The sequence below is a fragment of the Dermochelys coriacea genome, chromosome 8 (assembly GCF_009764565.3).
Source record: "Dermochelys coriacea isolate rDerCor1 chromosome 8, rDerCor1.pri.v4, whole genome shotgun sequence".
Taxonomy (NCBI): domain Eukaryota; kingdom Metazoa; phylum Chordata; order Testudines; family Dermochelyidae; genus Dermochelys; species Dermochelys coriacea.
The window spans coordinates 84,652,841-84,678,425 of NC_050075.1; the positions used below are offsets into that span (position 1 = coordinate 84,652,841).

The following is a 25,585-nucleotide window of genomic DNA, read 5'->3' on the forward strand; positions in this document are numbered from 1 at the left end:
CCAAACTTCCTCTTTGAGGATGTCTGGATCAAAGGGAAATTAACATTCCAATAGTTTGATGTATAATCCCAGTCCTGTCCACTCATTACACTCAATACATTAACTGTTAGTAAAAATAATAAGCAGCCCTACACTCTGCATTCTGTCCATCAGAAATATAAGCGGGTGTGGGAAGTTCCTAACTCTTAAAAATATTCCTTTAACAGAAATGTTACCTAGTGATCAGAGTAAGAGGGGATTAGGAGAGAGAACTCCTGGGAATGTATTTCTTAATCTGCCATTAAGTAACTGAGTGATTTTGAACAAATCATTTGAACTCTTTGTGTGCCTAACACACCGACTATAATATCTCACCTCTCAAATAACAGCACATAAATAATGCTTTCTTTCATCTCTGGTTGACTAGGACACTCTGTCCCACCCTGTAAACAATTATGTGTCCTCAGTTATACATGCCTTTGTCATCTCTTGTCTGGACTACAGCAATACAATATATCTGGGCATGAAGCTATCAGCCCTTAGAACAGAAAGCTGTAGTGCCTCTCCTCACCAGCCCAAGACACTGCACACACATCAAACCTGTCCTCTGATCTCTCCACTGTCTTTCCATAGAATATTAAATCAAGTTGAGAGTCTCAGTCCTTAACTTCAAGGTGCTGAATGGTCTGGACCCAGCAGGCCTACAATATCGCCTAAAGTACTGAGATGAAGACAGTGATCAACAACTCTGTTCCTCCAGCAAAGTGGAACGATCCACCAAAAGGGTGGAGCTCATGTGGGCAGGAGACAAAGCTCTGTCAGTAGCTCATCTGAGACTATGGAATGAACTCCCCCAGGAACTAAGAACCCTCACATATGTCATCACCTTCTGCTCCAAATTCAAGGTGCACTTTTTCATCCCTGCCTTCTCTAATATATTCATAGAGTGTGTGGACGAAAACCAAAAAACCCAACTCCCAAAAACCCAAACAACCTCCTCAAAAACCCAGAACACACAATTGTTCCCCTGCGGAGAGAATGAGGGAATCAATCACACATGACAGATGTTAGTTATATTGCTTAAGGCACTCCTGTTAGGTGCACAAAAGCTACAGTGATCAACACAGTACAGAAATCTACATAGAACACAATAATAGAAGTGAACAAATTTAGTGGCTATCTTTTATTGAACAAGAAAACTGTTTTGCCAGTACTTTTCAGGTGATTTTGTTCCCCTGAAATTTTGATTGTTCATGAAATAGCAGAAGACTAAGAAGTTGTCATGGTGACACATGCAAAATTCAAAAAGCCTTTTTTGCATGAATTTCTAATCAGTAGTAGCCACTGCTTTCCTAGAGTCCCTTTTCTCAGGGAAAATTGATTAATCTTTCTAAACCTCAGTTTCTTTCTCTGTAAAAAGGGGATAAATACTTCCCTGACACACAGGGATGTTCTGAGGTTTAAATAACTAATGTCTTTAAAATGCTTGGAAATACTCAAATGGAAGATTTGTGGAATATCTTTAGGAGGCAGGAGCTTCAGAATATGTTGTGAATGTAAACTGCAGCCAATACCTCATGAAAACTCATTGCCTGTGGAACCTGTTGCCAGGGGATGTTGTGAAGGCCAAAAGTAGAATTGGGTTCCAAAAAAAAAATTAGATACGTTTATGGAGGATACATCCATCAATGGCTATTACCCAAGACGGTCAGGGACACAATCCCATGCTCTGGGTGTCCCTAAGCATCTGACTGCCAGAAACTGGGACTGGATAACTCAATAATTGCCCTGTTCTGTTCATTCCCTCTGATGTGTCTGGTACCGGCCACTGTTGGAAGACAGGATATTAGGCTATATGGACCATTAGGCTGACTCAGAGAGGCCATTTTTATGTTCTTATGAAAACTGTGAAACAATTTACGAAGAAACACTTGAGAACTTAGCATCTATTTTTGAAATTTATTTTTCCTTATTTTTTAAAGCTAAGAAGATTTCTGTAATTAGAGATAGACTTGTTGTTTCTAATGCATTCATCTACTCTTGCCGCTTATTTTCATCCTGATGTGATAATCCTCTAGTTGTGTCATCATGGTAATTTCTACAGCTATCTACGAATGTTTTGCATCAAGCATCAACACTTGATTATTTTTTATTTTTTTATTTAAATTAATCATTTAGAGAAGTTTATTGGACAGGTAAATCACGTCTCTCTCTCTCTCTCTCTCTCTTTAACCTATGTATCAGTAGCATAAAGGAGATGTTTATAGGATGACTCTTCCATAACATAAAAATAAAGAAAAAGGAGTCTCCAAGGATCAGGCAGGATAACCAGAGTAACCTTACAAAAATAAAAAAATATGGGCATGTAGGAACATTTTCCTTGATTGCAGTTGTATTTTTACTTGATATTAATGCACTGTGTGGGGTTGTGTGTACTCTCTACAGTGCAGGATATGAATCATATTGAATGGTATTATAAACAAGAACTGCTTGGGATGAGTCCATGATATTTCACGTTCACAAGCACCGTTACCCAGATCACCTTGTATACTGATCAATATCTGAGACAGCATGCAAACAGTTTGTGGACATTTCTGAAGACTCATACTAGTGGCTTGTCTACATTTAAAAGGCTCCAGCAGTGCAGTTCACACTGATGCAACTGCACTGATGCAGCTGTGCCACTGAAGCACTTCAGTGAAGACACTACCTATGCTGATGGGAAAGAGTTAGGTCAGTATAACTTCGTCACTCAGGGGTGTAGATTTTCCACACCCCTGAGCAACATAGTTGTACTAACAGAAATTGCTAGTGCAGACCAAGTCACTGCAGAAGAAGTCATGTTTCTCAAACTGTTGCAACTTCCAAAATCTGCTGAAGACATTAATACCTGAGTAACTCTACACCTGGTACCTCTTGTGCACACTATCTGTAACTATGCCCACCTTTACAAGCTTAGATAATTTGATTATCTAACCAGCAGAAACATTACTGTAATTCAGTTAAATTTGTCTCACTTCAAGTTGTATTATATCCCAAAAGAACATCAAGGGGAGAAGTGTAGTTGTATATCCCAGAAAGTTACTTTCTACCATCTACAGCATAAACACATGCACACAGTAGTGTCACTGTTCTCAAACTGTATCATATATTCTTTGTATGGAATAGATATTTAACCCATGAAAGACTAATCTTTTTGCCTATATTAAGACAGAAATATCACAGAGGTGTACTGATAGCAGCTTCACAGTTAGGGAGGGCTGCATTCTAAAATGGAGCATAAAGTCTTGTTTTTCTCCAGAAATAGGTGGACAATAAGTGTGAAGTTTCACACAGGATTAGTTTTTATGCCCATTGATTTTTCAGTGTAGTTTTGTTTAGTTTCTCTTCAGACATTTTTAAATTGAAAGTGTGAATTTAAAAGAAAGTCTGAATTGGGCTCTGGCTAACCTATTTCCTTGGCAGTTCTAGCTTTTGTTGTTGAACAATCTTTCTTCTCAATCATTGCCTGTCTACACAAAGATTGGTAGAGAGGTGGATCCTCTGTAGATTTGGTACAACAGGTACATCCCAAAAAAATATTGGAGTTAGGTCACTTTTAGCCCTTATTCACATCATCACTGAAAGTTTCTGTGGTGTACACACAAGCCTGACTGGTTGTTGGGAGAATGAACCTGATTGATTAATGAGTGGTCAGATGCAAACACAACCTTTTCCATCTAGAGCTACACTTTTTTATCAGTTTTTCCTGCTCCCAGGATGGGCTGCCTTCAAGGCCTGAATGGCATTTCTGTAACAAAAATTCCCTATGTGAGTCTCAGCAGTTTGTTTGACTGCAGTGAGTTTTCTTTTAACAAATCCTGTAGATGAATGAAGTTGTTGCTATAGAAGCATAAATGCTACTTGTGACTCAGTGCACTTCAGGTGACTGCCATTAAGAAGCCCACAGTAATCAACAGTTATCACACCAAGGTAACTATGATACTGCATTTAACTTCTAGTCTAAGTAGTGTATCTCAGCTATTGTATTATGGTGGGACAGTTGCTGATAAGCGAAGACTTTCAACAACGACTACGGTTTTAGGACACTTGCATTTCACCTGGCAACAAAGTTATGTTTTTGAGAAAGATTTGAATTTATCCCCCCCTTTTTTTTTAAACAACTCCTATGGCTCTAATTTAGGCACCTTAAAAAGGAAAATCATTTTAGCCATGGTGAGCTGCAAAGTCATGAAATATTATGGGAGTCAGTCCAGCGAAGTTTCAACAAATTATATCAAAAATTCCATATAAGCTGTGCCTATACTAACCTTTTTCCTCCCATATTTCCTACAATTACTACTATCACTTAGCTCCACCAGTTGTAGCAATGGTGGGAGAGCTAGAGTACACATGGCTACTCGGGCTGCTGGCATATTTACCACTATATTGTCTAACCTTTCTCAGAGTCGGCAAAACTGCAGGCAGGACCTTCTCCATGCTAACACTCCCAATGTTGCTATGACCAGCAGAGCTGAATTTATGGTATCAGTGATAGAAAATTTGGGTGCTGTGGGAGGAAGGCATATATAGGTAAGAGAATGAACCATACTGAAATAAGGATTTAATATTTGGCTTGCCAAAACCAAGAGAGCAACCAGAAAAGTAGATTAAGTGGTATTTTGTTCTTCAGAAATCAACAGATACATTCAAAGGAAAGGGGAAAATGCACAGAGGAAGATCAAGTATCCACTTACGATATAATGGCTTACATCATCAGGTAACAACGAATAATTTTATGGCTAGAGTCAACAATAATTACAAAATCAGTACGTTCCCTCACATACACACAAATCCGTTCCCTACCACAGTTTTATCACAAAAATATTAGCTAATTCTGATCAACTTTTTGTTAGAAAATTTAGCTTTACTACATAATTGGTATATGCAGTGATTGCTGTGTTTCTTAATGCAATTGCTATTGCTTTATGTAGTATTTACAGATTTGCTGGCACGTTAATAAAAAATGAGCTCCTTCAGTTGTGTTCCATCTGCCTAATAGAGAAAAATCTTCATCTTAATTAGGAAAATCTTCATAAAGAAACATAAATGCAGCTATTAATCGGCTACAGGGAATATATCTAGCATATTCAGAAGCAAATGGCATCTTATCAGTTCATGGTAGAGTAAATTCAGAGAGCATAAAACTCCTGAACAGTTGTTACCAGGCCTGTGATTGACCACAACCAGTGATATGGGTTGAGATTTAAGTGTTTTATAATGAACAATCCATTTATTTCATTAAGCTTTCATGCTTTATAACCTTGCATTTTTCAGGTAATAAAGGAGTCTCAACTGACAATGAAACTGTTAGTCACTATATGAATTAAGATGGACAAAGCCATTAATCTTTTTTGAAGAAATTCCTTCATAAAACAAAAGGATGGAGGGGCCAAGGAATGGTTCAGGACAGGCCCAGAGACATGTAACTGGAACACTGGCACTGTAGTAAGGAACATGGTTAGAGGCTTCATTCTATGTTCATTGAAGTCAATGGCAAAGTTCCCATTGGCTTTAATGATACAGACTCAGGGCCTAGGTCTGGAGGATATGAATATACAATTAACAAAAGCCACAAAAACTCCTCCCCCCCAAAAAAAATGTTTACTCAAACATTTATATATTTTCTATTTAGTTATGAACTGTAGGCATCTGCCATTATCTAATAATACGTCTATCTGGTTCTGTAAAAAAATAACATTCTCTTAAAACAATCCCCTCACATTCAAAACAGAAGAAGGAGGTAACTTAATTTTTCACCTTCCTTACAGTTTTTGTTCTGAGGAGATGCACACAGAACAGAAAAAACCTTCTTTTAAAATCCATCTAGAATATTACTTCATACACATAGGTCACGAGTTATGGTTTGTACTTCCTGAGTCACAGACTCCAGCTCTTAGAACCAGGTTTCCAGTAGCAGTATTCACAACTTCACATACAGAATATTCAGAAAGCGATTCTTGTAACTCTGGCCTAATATTTGCTATTTCCACAAGTATTCCTGATAGTAAACTAGTGTATCTGTGGAAAGCAAATACAAAAGGGGCACAAACATGCTCCAAGCAATCCAGTATTTGATTCAAGCCAACATCCACGGAAATTGTTTAAAGCACCGATATTTGCCCACTACTAGCTTAATTACTTTGGTGAGATTGTCATATGAAGTAAACAATATAAGTGGCAGCAACATGATGTACTTTTGTTGCTTAATTTCAGTGATATCCTCACTAGCTCAGGCTTTGTATAGATTAATCCGATACATGGAGAACCCCATATTAGTTGAGGTGAGCTGTGATGACTGCAGTTATCTAACATTGTCAATCTGAACAGTAAATGAATATAATTTGAGAGAGCTAAATGACAATGTTATAATAAAAGGCTCATATATTGCCAAGGTAATAAATAATTAATGAGTAACTGCACAAAATAGCAGGTTGAACACCCCACCCAAATTCTGAATCTTGGTTCAGAAGTAAGTGAGCAGAATGATCCATCTCTCTGCCTCAAATGATAAAATAGCTTTCTCACAACCTAATATGCAGTACCATCTGGCACAAGCACAGAGGAGGCTGAGAACTTCTGAAAGTGAAGCACAAAAGCCATTTAGTTGCTTTAGGGGTTATCCAAGATATTTAAAAAAACAAAACAAAAACAACCCTTCAAACAAAGGAGCAGAGGGTTTGTTGGGCTTTTTTGGTGGGGTGGGGGAGTTGTTTTATTTGCCTTCCCTGGCTGAAAGCATGGATCACTGGATCTTTTTTAGGGACACTTGCATAGCTAATCATGCCAATAGAGTGTCATTGAACTGAATTGTTTGGGTATGGGTGTAATAGAGAGTTCAGGTGGGGTGTATGGGAAGTCAATCGCATACAAAACAGGCCAGGTTTTAGAGTCCTCTTATTTTGTGACTTTTAATGAGAATTTCAGGACACTGGAATACATTTTCTATCTGAGATCATGGAGCTTTTTATGTTGTTATGTGTATAAACCATGAATAAAACCACCAGGTTAAGCTGTGCTTAGTTTAGGTTTGTCTCTTAAAAAATTTCATACCAGTAGTAACCAATATCACCACTGGTGTGCATCATTGATCAGCAGCTCCATTTGATGGTCCCATGGCTGTGTGTGTAATTGAACAGGAACACTATTGCAGCATTGTTGGCCCCAGATTGCAGAACTCTTCTTGCTCAAAGCACTTTACAATATGCACCACACTGAGTTGTTAATCTGAGCTGTTTGTAGTATAGATAGAAATGGAGTTCACATTATACTGATCTAGGTGATATTAGCAAACTCAGGATTCATTATATTATTGCTTTCTGAAAGTGACTTTCAGTGCAGACTGTTTTCTAAATGATCCTTAAAAGACACTCCCTTCCTCCTCATCACCTTCACCTAAGGCAATAACATCTGGTAACATTGATCTATTTGCTGCTAGTTTTCATTAATTGTACCCATCCCTGAGGGTGGTGCAGCTTTGGCAGCAGCTAATTAAAACCTATTTAGAGCTGCTCAGTGCACTTTATCAGACCAGAATTGGCTCTGTTGCTTTAATGGAGACTACAGTTTTCTCTATTATTACCAATTAAGTGACGTTTATAAGGTTTTCCCTTACATTTCTAAAGTACAGGGAAAGTTATAACTGCCTTTATAACTACTCACCTGGATTCAAATGAATATAATGATGTAAAATTTAGTTATTGGCTGGCATTTCTTCAAACGTGCTTCAAATTCTCCTTTTATCTGACTCTATGTACATAATATAGGAAAGTGTAGTAAAGTATTGAGAGAAACTGTTGGATTTACAGCACTACAGAGGGCAGTGCCACTAAAATGCATTAATGCAAAACTGTGAATGTCTGCCAATGTATATTATTTATATACAACAATTACTCAAAGTGGATGAACTCTCACACCACCTTGAATGACCAAGCCTCTGCCCAAATTCACAATACTGTGTGTCAAGACCAATCCCCAGATCCAGGAAGCCCATTTCAAGAAGATATTGCTGTCCCTGTAGAACAAAAATCACTTCATTTTGAAAATAGAAAGGTTGTTTGCTATTAATCCATAATGGGTCTGGCCCCGTTTTTTCCATTGACCAATAACTGAATTGTAAACAGACAAATTATGAGCTTGATCCCATGCCTATTGAAATCAATGGCAAAGCTCCCACTGATTTCTGTGGTGCAGGAGCAGAGTCTATTTGCCTATAAGTGGCTGCACCATGCCTGTTTGCTACTTTTCATAACTCTGAGAATAGAATGTGAGCACTATTATGGTGAGAACATTTAAAGTCCCATTAATTTCCTAAAGAGATGTTACATCAATAGAATGTAGAAACAGAAAGCTCATTAAAAGCTTAACAAACTAGAAATCTGTTGTAATCTTACTATGCACTGGGAACGTACACCATACGTAAGGGCAGTACTTTAGGATTAAACCCAAAATAAATCCAGTTACAACTCACACTATATTTTTAAAGTTGAGCAGAACTTGGTTTCCCTCCAAATTTCTTGTTTGGAACCTAGTAAAAACTGAGCACTGTTTAAAGTAATATTGGAAGCAAGTGCTGATGTTTCTCCTAGGAACTGAAGGAATATTTGGCTGAGGTACCTGAAAGAGTCTGTATCAACATCATAATAGTCTGACATGATACATGAAGCCATTTTTTTCTCATCCAGGGAGCTCTGTTGCTCTTTGCTGCTTCAGTAAGCAGAATAGATCCCAAATAGCCTTCATTATCATACCCAGACCCATGAAAGAAGCAGCACAACAAAACACGTATCGAGGATTTAACTGATGATGCATGTCAGTAGTTCCCAAACTGTGGGCCGCAGACCGCCAGTGGTTTGTAGAGTGTTGTCTTGGGGTACAAGGATTCCCTGCTGGTGACATGATGCTTGCTTTCCTTGTCCCCCCCCCTCCCCCGGCAAATCACATTAAATGAAGCTAACGATACATTTAATTAATAATTTTACATGGAGAAGTAATAATAGGAAACAATTTTTGTGGTGACACAGGGATGTTACTTGATTGCTAATGTGTGTGTGGTTGGGGGATGCGGGAAGTGCAGGGTGAAGAACTAAAGAAGCCTTTTTCTCAGCACACAGTTCCATGGATGGATGTGGATAGATCCTGGCAGATCCTCCAGCCCCAATCTTACTTCACACCTCTCTAGCCCCAGCCCCACATGCTGCTGTACAGATGTCCTCTGTAGAGCTCACTCTCCACTGTACATGGGGAATACACTGACCTTCCATCATGCATACAGCACCCTCTGGGAGCAGCATAATCACAGACACGGTTCTCCACAAGCCAGTGGTATATAACTTTGGTATAATTTTACTAGAAACACTAGCCATTTGGCGATATGCCTGATCATCTATTGTAACTGAAAGAGAATTATTTGGATTTGAGGTAAAGCTTGACAGGATATCTTGACAAGAGAGGTAAATATACGACCTCTTCCTCCCTTTGTCCTGAGGGTTGTATGTGTAGGAATGATGTATAGGCCTCCCCTCTTTGAATAACATGTCAATTTAATCAATATTAAATTGAGCTGAAAACAACACACACAGCTCTGAAAAGACTTTAGGAAGGTATCCAATATTTTTTGGGATCCAGGCCAACAAAAATGGAAAGAACAGAAGGTAGCAAAGGTGGGATAAATGGGGCCTGTCTGCTGCCTCATCAAGCGCCCATAACAGTTAAAAACATATCCGAATCCATTGAAAACATATCTGGGGGCTCACTGAATAGCTGGCATGCAAGATGGCCTTCTCTTGTCTATCTTTTGTTATTAACATCAGAGTAACTCTTCACAGGCAGGACTTACCGATCTTTTCCGGTCTCCTCCTTAAATACCCCATCACAGTAACTCATGCGTTTTTCTGTTGTCACATAGATATTGGCATTTGGGTAGCTGTCAACAGCTTTCTTCAGCATATTGTACACAATGCCATTGCCATCTTTCCTCATGTTTCGAAAAGGCCCCCAGATGACATAGACCGTGCTATTGGCTTCCTTGAAAAAGTACTCGGGATTCTTGAGCAATAGGGGAACACTGGTGTGTGAGACCACTCGTATGGTCGTCTTCTTCCCAACATCCTCCTCATAACCCTTGGTAGGAGCATTGTTCATTCTCCATATGCAGGAAGACTGGTCAATCTCAATTCCCACTTTCTGACCAGCCATCTGACCTGAGTTCGAAACAATGGCACAGACGTCACAGTCTAGCTGGAGAGGCTGAAAGAGAGAGAGAACAAAACAGATGACAGGTCTTACATATTGAGATTGAAAATTTAGTTAAAAGAAGTAAATAGTCCAACAAACTGGGAGAAAGATTTCTCTCAAAGCACATCAGTTCCTGTGTAGAGGAGCGAGCAGTAAAGTCTATTGCTACTAAGCCCTGAATGAGATCCTTTTCTACCAAACAAATTAGCACACACTAATCTTCTGCTTCTATTCTGCTTCTGCTTCATTTAAAAATCAACTGGAAAGTAATCATGTGTCTTCCACTATATATTTTTTCATTTCAATTAAAAAGAATTTGAAATAAGAAACCTGTAAATAATAGTTAGATGGATGTTTTGTTCCCTTGTAAGAGATTGTTGTCAGTAGTAGATTTAAAAATAGAAAAAAGAATGAAGGAAATGTAGTTGTGCACGGATTGCATGTTTCATCCATAGGCTTGGATGAATGGATATTTAATCTGTGATAGAAGTCAGCTCTGAAGTGGCTCTCCAGCAGGCATTCTACTGTAGCTTGAGCCTATGAACATATGGGAAAATGTGCCTGTGCCATTATAAAACAGCTCCTTATGTCTGGAGCACATTGTTATATGTATACAGGTTCTCTTCAGAGGACACTTATGTCCCATGAAAGAGCCAATGAGATACAAATGGACCGCGGACCTGTGAGCTAGAGGGTTGATCTATGCCTATGGAAGTCAATGGCAAAATTTCTATTGAATTCAATAGTGCAGGTTCAGATCCCAAACCAAGAACACCCGAGTCCTTCTAATGCTGGCTCTCACAGACTCTCTTTGAGCACCTGAGCACATTCTCTGACTCTTCTTCTCTCCATGAAATGGGAATAGCAATAGGTTCCTTCCTCACAGGAGTATTGGGGGAATTAGCCTTTTTCACATAGTGTTTGCCTGACTCATGTGAGACAACCCCCCGATGCCCAAGAAGAGTAGAATTGAGCCCTAAATATTTATAAACAGCTAGAAGACGAAAAGCACTATATGTAATTCAAGTGTGTGACATGCGAATCTAGAATCCTAAATCCACCTGAATGCAGACTAGTTCTACAAGAATTGGCCAGGTCTACAGATGCTTAGTGAACCTGGGCTGATGTTGGTCCCTCATCCATCCCATAGCCCAGGTTATGGATCCTCTCCAACTTTACCTTTGATCAGTGACCTGATCTCTTCTTTTCCTCTCTGCTGGCAGTCAATGCCTCCATTGCCTTCTTACACCAGTGAGTGTTGAGCCATCAGCTTTATGGCATGCTACCTGCCCCTCTAAAGGATGGCTAGCAGCAGAGTGGGAGCCCTTCACTTCAGTGATGTGAATCCGTGTCCCAGCCACATTTGACAATTGCAGACTTGGAAAGAAACCAACTAAGACATCACAATCTGTTCTGTGACAACAAACTGTAATGCCATAGATGTGAAAATGGTGAGGTCAGAAGCTGACAAACAGGTTAGGAGAGGGCCAAATGATAACAATACCAGTGCCTCCTGTTTGTAATAAATATGTAACTTAACAAAGGTTCTACCCACCGGGTCCCTGAAGTAACCTTAAGCACAGATGTAAAGGCTTGTGCTGGAGTGATTGGTGTGCTCTGGCTGTTTTTTAAAATGTCTTTTCTTCATTTCACTAGGAGTGAAGGATGCTTGACTGCACACAAAAGTATCAACAATATTTTCTTTAGAGAATGCTGTACGTTTTGTAGTCTTTGGGAGCTGTCCTGAATAGCTCTCTGGCAGCATGAATGAAATCCCAGGAGATGCAGCTGAACACAACCACCTTTCTGTTTACCACTTAGTTACAGAAATCATCCCTAAAACACTTTGAGAGTACGTGGATGAATGAACTAAAGAAATCTATAAGCATAACCCATATACGAGCATGAAATGGCTGTTGCAGTCTCGGTAGATTAATTTATATTTTTAGGATGAAAGTTCAAACTAACAACTAATGAACAAGGAATTGCTGGAGAGGAAAAGATCACTTGGCTCAAGAATCTAGTCCCATTTAAAGCTGTCTCAGCCTCATGCTATTACTTTCTCGCTGTGTCCTTCCTTCTTCATTAAAATGTATAGCTCTCTCAAACTCATTTAAATTGTTTGATTTGATGGTCTCACTTGGAAATTTATTCCATGTTTTCTATTCACTGTTCTGCCTCAATAAACGCCATACACTTACACTTGCAATGGTGTCCCTCAGTTTTCTAATCTTTTTGTTGTGATCCATTTATCGTGTTCCATGTTATCAAATCCTTTCATAATTTGGAATGCTTATCTATTAGGTTACCTTGCAATCTGCTTTCTTTCAACAGGAAGAGGCTTAGTCTCTTTAGCCTTTCTCAGAATGAATATTTTTAAAAGATGGAATTGCCTGAGCTGTTCTAATTTGCATCTTTTCTAAAAGCAATCAGCTCCACGGAAAGCCAATGAAAACTTAACTCAGCACTCCATGTGGACCTGATCCAAAATTAATCAATGGACATCTTTCAATCAACTTCAGTAGCTTGGAATCAGACCCTCTGTGGTCTAACCTCAGAATATGCATCAGTTTTCACTCACTGTATATTGTAGCCCTCTGTGAAAATATCCCAGTAGCCTGTTGTCCTGATTTATAATTGTCACCTTTTAGAATGATGGTTTCAACAATTCTTGTACAGTTGCTCTATAACTTTTTTTCCTGTTCAATATGCTATATTACCATTCCTGTGTATTACTAACCCTCCAAGTGCTATATGAAACCAATCCTCTTTCCATTAAACTCAATGGCAAAACTCCAGGGTGTCATATGCAAAAAGATAAGAAAGAAGCAGGGACAGGATTTCTAGTTATAGGTGCATGAAAATGGGGAGGGAGAGTGGGGGGAGATGAAGAGAATTACAAAAACCTACCCCATTGATGACCTTTCTGCACTTAGCAGTGACTATGTATAGGTGTCTACATCCCAAAAAATACTATCATGATTAGCTTGTCGGCAACCTTAGCAGAGAAGACAAGAACTGAACTGCATGGAGAACAAAATGCCTTCTTCATCTTTAGAGCTGGTCATCCCATGTCAGAGCTGAGGTACATTGGCAGGACAGTGTGTAGAAGCCTGCACTGATACTGTATATATTCTTTAGTTAAAGGATTTAAATCAAAGGTATAATCTGGCAACTTCCACAAACCTTAAATACATTTACATAATATCTAGATACTATATTACTTAAAGAAAACAAATGACCATAGACAACCACTCACCTTTTCTTCTCTCCCTCTCTATTAGATACTTCTGTAGCCCCTAAACACTGTTGTCTCTGTGTCTCTCTGAGCTATTATCGTCAATAATTTGCTTTGCCTTTGTAAAAATGATTCATTGTGCTGTTGCCCAGAACTATATAAAACTCCTCAGCAATGTTAGCTGGGCATGATTCTGACAAATTGTCCCATCTTTTTTGAATGATACATTGTAACAGTTGTGGAGCACTTGCATTTTAATTAGTAAGGAAAATGAAATGTTTGACCTTTCAATTTTCTGTGCAAGCTTACAGACAATAGAAAAGATAATTAAAACTGTGAATTAAAACTTGCAAAACAGCGTTGTTTCTCTAGCAAAGAGAAATGTATGTGTAATAAAGGTCACTTATCAGCCAGTTCTAGTTATTAAATCTTTGTACTTAGCACTGAAGTGGCTCCACAGAATCAAAGGTCAAGTCATTAAATAATGAAACAAGGAGAATTAGAAAAAAGGTCATGAACAATCTTAACTACAGCTGACCAGATGCAGCCAAATTTACTCACGGATGGGACCAAATGTAGCCCTGGAGCTAAGCAGATGTAGTTCCCACTGGCATGAAGCTGAATTTGGCCCAAGAGATGAAAAAACATCCCTGACTCTGGGTGTACCACAGTGTACTACTCTACCTCTCCTCTGTGCTTTACTCTGTCAGCCTCCTGACTCAATTACTAATGATGTTAAGGAAATGCAGATTTATTTTTTCTATTGTTATTTTAATAATGAGAAAGTAATTTTGTAATTTGGAGACAATACACATGTAAAATATAAAGGGACAATTATTAGCAGTTCACCACATATTAATTTACTCCCCTAATGCTGAAACAAATGAGATCTTTTCTTGTAATCATCCAATTTGAGTGAATTCTAACAAAGCCAGTTGAACAAAGCTCCAGAGATACATTTCTCATTTCAGAGCCATTTATTCCTCTACTCTTCATGGATGTCTTTAGAGTTTTAGTTTTAAAGGATACAACATGTATAATGATGCCAATAGGGAATAGATTTTGCCTTTATTCATCTTGATGTTCTTTTGAGGTCTTTCAAACGAAAGGTACAAAAGAGGCATTAACCGTCTGGCATTGTTTTTATTGCTTTTCTCTGCTTTACAAGCAAAAAATGTATTTTAGTTTTTCCCATATTTCAATAATGATTAACCAAGCTGTTTTTAATCTACACTGAGTCACTTTCTGCAGACTTCTAATTGGGAGCAAAGAATTTCCAGGGTTCTCCTAGAGAATACTCAGCACATTTAAAGGAAAGAAAGAGAGGCAATGCTTGATTTGCTTGCGTGTTCACAAACCAGAATCTTCAATTTGATGCAGCTCTCAGGAGCACCATATAAAAACAATAATCTATAACTAACATCAAATAATAATAAGCAGCCCCAGATCTGATTACACTGTGGTTGCATGGTTGTTCCCCTTTTCCTCCTGCTTTTTTTTTTTAAACTCCAGCAGTTGGTTTGGCTTCTAGCTCAGGGCATTGCTGTGTCTGTGTCTTCATAAAATGTAATATTAAAATTCATAAACATTTTAACATTTGGACAATATTTCGAAATAAGCCATGTGTCAACATGTGTCTCAGTTTCTAAATAATATAGAACATAATGTTCCCTTCGTTATAATGCTGTTCCTGAGACACAAGTGACTAGGGTATTTTATTTAGGTGTGTGTCTCTGTCAATTGTACATGCATAGTTACTACATGTGCGAGAGGAAGTTTTTATTTGAACTGTATGAGTTGGAGGCCAGAGTACAATAGTTTCCTAATGGAAATAGTCTTTCAACAAAGGGCTGAATAAAGAAGGATCACAAGGTTCTTGTTCCAGACATGGATCTAGCTGCTACAGGACTATTATTCATGGATAACAGTTCTTTAAGGGTATGTCTACACTGCAATTAGACACTTGCAGCTGGCCCATGTCAGCTGACTCGGGCTTGTGGGGCTCAGGCTAAGGGGCTGTTTAATTGCAGTGTAGATGTTCGGGCTCAGGCTGCAGCCCGAGCTCTGGGACCCTCCAACCTTGCAGGGTCCTAGAGCCCAGACTCCAGCCCGAGCCTGAATGTCCACACAACAAATAAAAAGCCCCAGAGCCCGAGCCTGAGTCAGCTGGCAAGGCCCAACTACAGGTTTTTAATTGCAGTATGGACATATCCTAAAAGGGCCACATCATCCCCTTTACTTTGGCTAGAAGAGGGCACTGGTATTTTATGGATTGTTGCTGTGTTTTGTGGGCAAACCTGGCAGCATGACTTTATTACACCTACGCTGCCATTGCTACAGGTAGGCAGCCTGAGGGCTCGGAACACACTTGATGCTTTCCCCGTGAATGCTATTATCTTCTGTAGTACATAAGCCTTTTGTTTTAAAAAATTACTATTTTTACCCTTGTGATTGTGAAGAAAACCTTCCAAATGCAAACCACAGTGTAAACAGATGCAGTAGCATCTTTCTGAGTCTGCAGACAGATGGCTCCAGTTCCTCTGCAGCTGCTTACAGCCTTCCTAAAAGCAGCTGACAGGAATGTCATCAGTGTCTGCCACTGCTGTTGGGAACAGCATGGGCAGCTTTGAAAATGATAAGAATCAGGTAAATTCCACTCTGTTAGAGCTTGAGAAGGCTCTGAGCAGCAGCTGGGGTAGGCACTGGAACTGTTAACATTTTTTTTTCCCCAGGTCAGTAGGATCATCTTCTTAGCTTGGTCTCCTGGTTGTTAGGTAGCTGATAAACCTTTCTAGCCCTATATCTGAGGGCAAGGCGGTGTTGGTATGACTATAGGTAAGTATGTTAGTGGACAACTGATGGAAACAGGGTATATGCGAGAGAGAGAGAGAGAGTGACTTTTAGGCAAGAACTGGGAGAAAATATGTAAAGGAGAATGTAGAGTATACAGTACAATGTAGGGCTAGAAAGACAAAGGGATATAAAGGGATGGAATATAAGGGAAAGGGAACAATAGAGGGAGCAGACACTTAAAATAAAACAGGCAAAGAAATAAATGTTCTATAAGAAAGTGAGAGAAAGTGGAGTGAAGCCAGGAAAAGGTAAAAGGGCCAACAAAAAACAGAGACACTTAGTAAGTTACAGTATTAAAATGACTATTGCATAGAAAGCTGAACTTTTCATCCAGCAAAACCCAACAAATTACTTTTCTAGAACATGCCTAATTTCATTCAAATGTTCTAGCTAATGGCTGTAAATAACCAAAATGCTTGTCCAACTCCATCTATCACTCATTTGCAAATATACAGCCTTTGGAATATCATAGGGCTGTGATATCAAGAGCCAGGAATTGTTCCAGACAAATGCTTGCTTGGTGCATGCTGAAGCCAATAACTCATTCATGTTAACACCCACTATGTTGCTTATTTGCCCTCATTAGCATTGCAGGACTGGTTGGGTCTTGTGCTGAATAAAGGTAACAATACTACACAATTTAAGTAAGAAGTTGTTACAACAAATTGCATTAACAACTCTAAACATAAAAAAATCAAGTTTCAACATGCAATGGCATCTGTCAAAAAAGTTCTTAAAGCTCTTTTGAAACTTTCTACAGTGTTTGCAACAATACTGTCCAAAGAATACCTGGTACTGGTGAAACAAGTTGGAGCTAGAGCCTCCTTTCAATTAATGCCACAATTTTAGTTGTCTTATAAAGTTATCCTTTGCACTGCAACTCTGATTTTTTCATGAGATACTAGTGATAAAATTAAATATGTTTTACTTATCAGGCAGATAATGAACATTTCTTTCTTCTTTCTGCAGGGATATTTGCTAGAAAAACTGTACAAAGCACCAGGAGGTAAAATGTCAGTTACAGCTCAAGGATACACAGTGTGAAGGAACATACTGTTAGTGCATGGACTGAATTGTGAATGAATCACAATATCAGAGGACCAAAAATAATTTCTCACATCTGATATCTCATATTGTAGTCCAGTACAATTTAAAGTAATACATAGCACATAATCCTCCCTTACAGAGTGTACTACAGAATGAGGTTTTTGAAGACAACCAAGGCCAAGATGACTCTCCATAATGGCTCTTTGATTCCTCTGAAGACCAACAACCTAGCAATAAATATCTGCACAAAGAATTCACTGTCACTCTGTGGAACGAAGTCAATTATCTGGGGGGAAAAACCCGGAAATTTTATTTGACTATGTCTCAGAAAGACATTGACCCATATTTAAAATACTGGTGGAGAGTAGGGGAGATTATTTTATAGATTCATAGATACTAAGGTCAGAAGGGACCATTCTGATCATCTAGTCCAACCTCCTGCACAACGCAGGTCACAGAATCTCACCCACGCACTCCTATGAAAAACCTCACCTATGTCTGAGCTATTGAAGTCCTCAAATCGCGGTTTAAAGACTTCAAGGAGCAGAGAATCCTCCCTCAAGTGACCTGTGCCCCATGCTACAGAGGAAGGCGAAAAACCTCCAGGGCCTCTCCAATCTGCCCTGGAGGAAAATTCCTTCCTGACCCCAAATATGGCAATCAGCTAAACCCTGAGCATATGGGCAAGATTCACCAGCCAGATACTACAGAAAATTCTTTCCTGGGTAACTCAGATCCCATCCATCTAATATCCCATCTCAGGGGATTAGGCCTATTTACCCTGAATATTTAAAGATATATTTTGCAACCACTGGTTTCAATTTGTATTTATAGTAAATGCCCACAGATAGCACTAAAATATATAATATATGCAGAAGATCTGTTCTGATTTCGCTTTCCTCTAATAACTTCCTATTAGCAGTACTTGTCATTAATAATGGGCCATTATCTAGGAATTTAGTTGGCCAAATTACAGATGCAGGAGGGTGACTGGCTGTTATGTCTCCCATCTGAATAGGTCTGAAAATTTTCCACCAGCAAATTATACAATTTCTAAAATGAAGTTTTCACTTTATTTCAGGTCAATTTATTTGTGCCTTGATCTGAGAAAGTGATATTAGACTGAGCAACAAAAACTCACGAAAGAACTAGATTGTATTCCCATTATTTTCAAAAAGTGGAAATCCAGCTAACAGGCTAGAAGCCTCATCTCTAATTTATTTCAGTACCATGATGTCTAGATCCATTATATAATTTAGTCACTCTTGGTGGTCCATCTATCAAATTATTTGTATGCATGGAGAGAAAGTGATAAGCTAAAATGCTAATTATCCATTTTTCTGAAATTAAAAAAATCTATGCTAAGAATAACAATAAGGTTTACTACAACAGTTGTTAAACCAATACCATTTTTCATTTGACAAAATAAACCTTAACAGGCCTGAGTCCAGAGTTTTAATTGCTGGACACCTTATCTAATAAGAAAATACATGTTTGCTGCTGGCCATAAACTTTTCTCTTACCCTCAATATTATACCAGGAATATTTGCTGTCCTATGTTGTGGCTGAGTCAGTCGTAAGAATCCTCCTTTTACATATCTGTTCTAAAATGTAGGCTACATTGTGGTTTACAAGGTCCAAGCCCCAAAATCATTATTTTTTTAAAAAGTTTTGAAAGTGAAGCATTAAAAACTATGTTTAGTTACAGAAAGCAAGAAACTCAGCTTTAAGTTTCAATACGAGACAAGCAATTAAACGCTATGGTTTGGATACTATAGGAAAAATTTAAGACATATTTGGGTTTTTTGCTCAGATAATTAGAAAGATGCCTTTTAAAGTCTTTTAAGTTATTAATGGGAACTACCGGAGGTTAGCTGCATTTTTAAAAACCTTGAAACTAAAGGGATGTTTTAATTGAATGATTTACTGTGCACAGTACTGCACAGGCATTGCTGTAGTTTATTTGATTATGGTTCCTTTTACAATGCTGATTCAGTGCATATGTTAATTAACAACATTTTAATCAGCGCTATATACTTCATTGTGTGCTCTCCCTCCACCTCTGAATTGAATATGGCACCCCAGAGAGCCTTACTCACCACTCCTTCACCCAGCCAAAGTTTTCCCAAAGGAAGGCCTCGATCCTGCAGTGAGTGCTGCAGATGGACCCCTTAATATGTGAGGAGCCCCGCTGATGTCAATGGGGCTCTATGCAGGTCTAAGGGTTTTCATGAGGACATTTCATGGGAGAATAAATAACTAAAGGAGTGTTGAATAGGACACAGGTATAAGACACTGACCTGGGAGGTTAAAAATGTTATAGAGCAATGGGGAAATACAATTTTATTTTTAAAAAGGGGTTTTATTAAAAAAAACATACAAACCACTTTTCTCCAGAGTTCCACTATAAAGTTCCAATTGACTTGTCTGATATCAATAAGATTTCCATAGTATAAACAACCCCCGTTCAAAATCAGAAAGCTAGAACTTTATAGCCAGTTAAGCTATAGTTTATAATATTTTTGAGAGAGAAAATAATTTCCAGTGTGGTGTGTATTATGAGGGCAAGACACCCACTTGCTACCAGTGCATACCAGTCCCCACAATCAAACTTTCAAGAAGAAATCTTTCCTAACAAAATCTGCTGACCAGTCTGTGGGAGGGCAAGGGGATATCAGGTGAAATCCTGGCCCCATTGAAGACAGTAGCAAAACTCCCACTGACTTCACTAGAGGCAGGATTTCCCCCATACTCTCAATTCCATCCTCACCCCTTTGGGGTTGCTAGGACAGCGTTGAGCAGTCCTTGCTTTTAGACACTGGATTCTAAAGCACTGTAATTATGTCCAGCCTCTGAGATGGAGGAGGGCACCCATCAGCCTCCCACCATGGAGCAAGAACCCGCCTAGAGCTCATCTCAAACAATCTAGACCTCAACAAATAACGTACTCATACATGGGTCCATATTGAAATGTGTTACAGAAAAGCTGTTCAGTGCCTGGACATTACAAATATTAATACTGTTGCCCCTTTGGCTTGACACTAGCTAAAATCAGAAGTCTTGCTGAGTGGTTTCCACATGGATGAAAAATCAGTCACAGTCGGGATATTTTCTTAGTGTAACCTGTTTGTCAGTCCTCTTACCCTGCACACTAGCATCCGTCTTCTTTCAGAAGCCTTGGGTTGGAACCTCTGCCCTGAACCAAGAAATAATCTTATTCCTTTGTTTCTTTCCAATGCTCCACACAGACTCACTGCACACAACAGCCTCTTCTGCTGACTGTACATAGAAAATTTTGTCCCAGCACCCACCCCTGTATTTGAAACCTAGAAGACAGTTTGCTCCTTACTCCTCTGAGTGTGGCCACCAGCATGATTTGGCTAGACGGTTCCATGTGTCAGCCTCCTCCTTTGTGTGCATTTGTTTTTAAACATCCATTTGATTGAACAAGGTCTGGGCTCTTCTTTGCTTCCAGGGGAAGGTTATCAAGCTCTCTCTCATAACAATAGCATGACAAGAGAGAGAGAGAGAACAAGCTTTTTTTACTGGACAGAATCTGGACATAGTACACATTTGTGTTACAAGAAAACACAAGGTACTTGTGGCACCTTAGAGACTAACAAATTTATTTGAGCATAAGCTTTCGTGAGCTACAGCTCACTTCATTGGATGCATTTGGTGGAAAATACAGAGGGGAGATTGATATACACACACAGAGAACATGAAACAATGGGTTTATCATACACACTGTAAGGAGAGTGATCACTTAAGATAAGCCGCAGCGGGGGGAGGGGGAAGGAGGAAAACCTTTCATGGTGACAAGCAAGGTAGGCTATTTCCAGCAGTTAACAAGAATATCTGAGGAACAGTGGGGGGTGGGGGGGGGAGAAATAACAGGGAAAATAGTTTTACTTTGTGTAATGACTCATCCATTCCCAGTCTCTATTCAAGCCTAAGTTAATTGTATCCAATTTGCAAATTAATTCCAATTCAGCAGTCTCTCATTAGAGTCTGTTTTTTAAGTTTTTTTGTTGAAGAATAGCCACTCTCAGGTCTGTAATCGAGTGACCAGAGAGATTGAAGTGTTCTCCAACTGGTTTTTGAATGTTATAATTCTTGACATCTGATTTGTGTCCATTTATTCTTTTACGTAGAGACTGTCCAGTTTGATCAATGTACATGGCAGAGGGGCATTGCTGGCACATGATGGCATATATCACATTGGTAGATGCACAGGTGAACGAGCCTCTGATAGTGTGGCTGATGTGATTAGGCCCTATGATGGTGTCCCCTGAATAGATATGTGGACAGAGTTGGCAACGGGCTTTGTTGCAAGGATAGGTTCTTGGGTTAGTGGTTCTGTTGTGTGGTGTGTGGTTGCTGGTGAGTATTTGCTTCAGATTGGGGGGCTGTCTGTAAGCAAGGACTGGCCTGTCTCCCAAGATCTGTGAGAGTGATGGGTCATCCTTCAGGATACGTTGTAGATCCTTGATGATGCGTTGGAGAGGTTTTAGTTGGGGGCTGAAGGTGATGGCTAGTGGCGTTCTGTTATTTTCTTTGTTGGGCCTGTCCTGGAGTAGGTGACTTCTGGGTACTCTTCTGGCTCTGTCATTCTGTTTCTTCACTTCAGCAGTTGGGTATTGTAGTTGTAGGAATGCATGATAGAGATCTTGTAGGTGTTTGTCTCTGTCTGAGGGGTTGGAGCAAATGCGGTTATATCGTAGAGCTTGGCTGTAGACAATGGATCATGTGGTATGATCTGGATGAAAGCTAGAGGCATGTAGGTAGGAATAGCGGTCAGTAGGTTTCCTATATAGGGTGGTGTTTATGTGGCCATCGCTTATTAGCACCGTAGTGTCCAGGAAGTGGATTTCTTGTGTGGACTGGTCCAGGCTGAGGTTGATGGTGGGATGGAAATTGTTGAAATCGTGGTGGAATTCCTCAAGGGCTTCTTTTCCATGGGTCCAGATGATGAAGATGTCATCAATGTAGCGCAAGTAGAGTAGGGGCATTAGGAGACGAGAGCTGAGGAAGCGTTGTTCTAAGTCAGCCATAAAAATGTTGGCATACTGTGGGGCCATGCGGGTACCCATTGCAGTGCCGCTGATTTGAAGGTATACATTGTCCCCAAATGTGAAATAGTTATGGGTGAGGACTAAGTCACAAAGTTCAGCCACCAGGTTAGGCGTGACATTATCGGGGATACTATTCCTGACGGCTTCTAGCACTGATGAAGTGAGCTGTAGCTCATGAAAGCTTATGCTCAAATAAATTTGTTAGTCTCTAAGGTGCCACAAGTACTCCTTTTCTTTTTGCGAATACAGACTAACACGGCTGCTACTCTGAAACCTGTCATTTGTGTTATAGGTTTTGTAATTCTGTAATTGAATGGTGGAGACCTGTCCTTTTGGAGCAGGAAGAAGTGAGTTCTGTCCCTCTGCCTTGGTGAAATTCTGAGTGACATAATGTGTAGCTGAGTGCCAACCACAAAATCCTGCATGGCCACAGATTAGTTATCAAATAATGAACCAAAAGAATACCCATACAGATTTCAAGACAAAATTCCAGCTGAAATCAACGGGAGCTTGAATGGCATGGAAATTGGAAGAACAGACCCGTAATTTCCACAATGGGTGATTGTTTCATGTTCTCTGTGTATATAAATCTCCCCACTGTATTTTCCACTGAATGCATCTGATGAAGTGAGCTGTAGCTCACGAAAGCTTATGCTCAAATAAATTTGTTAGTCTCTAAGGGGCCACAAGTCCTACTTTTCTTTTTGTGGATACAGACTAACACGGCTGCTACTTTGAAACATGTTCCTTACTGTTTCCCCTCATGCTTCTTCAGACCCAACAAGGCTGCATAGAGTTAGAAGTCTGGGTTTTTGTTGGGATTTGTTTTTGGGTTTTTTTTCAGCCATCTGAGGCATGGCCCTGGCTGGACAGGACAGTGGACGGAGAGTTAGGGTCCTGAGGCGGCTCCAAGAATACTCTCTCAGGCACTTGGCTGGCTGGTTCTTGCCTGCATGCTCAGGGTCTAACTGATCACCATATGTGGGGTTGGGAAGAAATTTTCCCCTAGTCAGGCTGGCAGTGACCTTGGGAGACTATCGCCTTCTGTCAAGGTTCCTTCCCCACTCTGAACTCTAGGGTACAGGTATGGGGACCTGCATGAAATTCCCCCTAAGCTTATTCTTACCAGCTTAGGCTAAAACTTCCCCAAGGTACAAACTTTTATCTTTTGTCCTTGGACCTTATGCTGCCACCACTAAAGTGTTAAACAAAGAACAGAGAAAGAGCCCACTTGGAGACATCTTCCCCCCCAAATATCCCCCCAAGCCCTACACCCCCTTTCCTGGGGAAGGCTTGATAAAAATCCCCACCAATTTACATAGGTGAACACAGACCCAAACCCTTGGGTCTTAAGAACAATGAAAAAGCAATCAAGTTCTTAAAAGAAGAATTTTAATTAAAGAAAAAGTAAAAGAATCCCCTCTGTAAAATCAGGATGGAAAATACCTTACAGGGTAATCAGATTCAAAACATAGAGAATCCCTCTAGGCAAAACCTTAAGTAACAAAAAGACAGAAAAACAGGAATATACATTCCATTCAGCACAGCTATTTTACCAGTCCTTTAAACAAAACAGAAATCTAACGCATATCTAGCTAGATTACTTACTAAGTTCTAAGATGCATCTGATGAAGTGAACTGTAGCTCACAAAAGCTTATGCTCAAATAAATTTGTTAGTCTCTAAGGTGCCACAAGTACTCCTTTTCTTTTTGAGAATACAAACTAACACGGCTGCTACTCTGAAACATGTTACTAAGTTCTAAGATTCCCGTCCTTTTCTGTTCCTGGCAAAAGCATCACACAGACAGACAAACCCTTTGTTCCCCCCAGTCCCAGTTTGAAAGTATCTTGTCCGCTCATTGGTCATTTTGGGTCAGGTGCCAGCGAGGTTACCTTAGCTTCTTAACCTTTTACAGGTGAAAGGGTTTTGCCTCTGGCCAGGAGGGATTTTATAGCACTGTATACAGAAAGGTGGCTACTCTTCCCTTTATATTTATGACACCTTCCTCTGCAGTGCATGGGTGCAGGTCACTTGGCAGGATTACCTGGGTATATCTCACATAATCGTTTCCCTGCCATGGCAGGGGCCTCAGGCACTGGTGCACCTCAGTACTGCCTATTCTCTTCCAGTGGCACATAATAGTCTAGTCTCCTGTGGGCTGCAATACTTTTCTCTAATTTTGATGGTTAGGTTTAATGTGCAGGTGCCGTGTTTTGTTAGTGGCCTGATATACACAGTAGGTCAGATGAGATGATCAAGTGGTTCCTTCTGGCCTTTAACTCTGACTAAGCATGTGCTAGGGGTGATGGGGGGGCTGAGACAGGCAGCGGGTTCTGACATGGGGAAAGGGAAGTTCCTGATCCTGGTGGTCATGGAGGGAGTTGATGATGGGTAGTAGGTACAAGAAGGAAGTGTTCTGCAGCTAGGTGTTGTGAGGGGGAGCGTGGAGAAGGTGTTCTGAGTTGGTGGGGGGGGTGTCTCAGGTGGAAGAGGCTTAGAGCTGAAGACTGTGGTTCTGAGAAATGGAGAGGTGCGGTAGAAAGAGCAGGGGTGCTCAGCTGGGGAGAAAATACTAACTATCAAATGGCTCTTTACTCTAGAGGGAAAGGCATAACGAGAGCCAATGGCAGAAAGCCGAAGCCGGACACATTTAAATTAGAAATATGGTACAATTTTTTTTAAACAGTGAGGACGATTAATCATTGGAACAAACTACCAAGAGAATTTGTGGATTCTCCATCTCTTGATGTCTTCATATTAAGACTGGATGTCATTCTGCAAGATGTGCTTTACTCAAATAAAGGGGTAACTGGGTCACATGAAATGGGCTGTGACATCCAGGAGGTCAGACTAGATGCTCTAATAATCCCTTCTGGCCTTAAAATTGATGAATCTAGGAACTGGGAATGGAATGTGTGCACGCATGCGTGATCAGGAGCAGATGGAAGGTGGAGCTGGAGGAGCGGAAGCTGTTAGGAATATTCTGAGCCAGGAAATGGATGGGTTAGGCAGAGTTCAGTTTACAGGGATTGAATCAATTAATGGTGTGTGGGTATGTGTGTAGCTATGTGTAGAAAGCCCGCACACAGGAGATGACAGAAGATTGGAGACGGAGA

The 25,585-nt window shown here is 39.9% G+C and overlaps 1 protein-coding gene across 2 annotated transcripts in view; it reads right to left on the minus strand.

Annotated features, from left to right (window-relative positions):
• ST6GALNAC3 (ST6 N-acetylgalactosaminide alpha-2,6-sialyltransferase 3) overlaps nucleotides 1-25,585 on the minus strand; it is a 399,069-nt gene that overhangs the window by 101,962 nt on the left and 271,522 nt on the right. For both annotated transcript variants that reach the window (XM_043490484.1, XM_038414889.2), the window contains exon 3: nucleotides 9,857-10,266. In XM_043490484.1, the coding sequence (XP_043346419.1) occupies nucleotides 9,857-10,266 (410 nt within the window). The remainder of the gene's footprint in view (nucleotides 1-9,856; nucleotides 10,267-25,585) is intronic.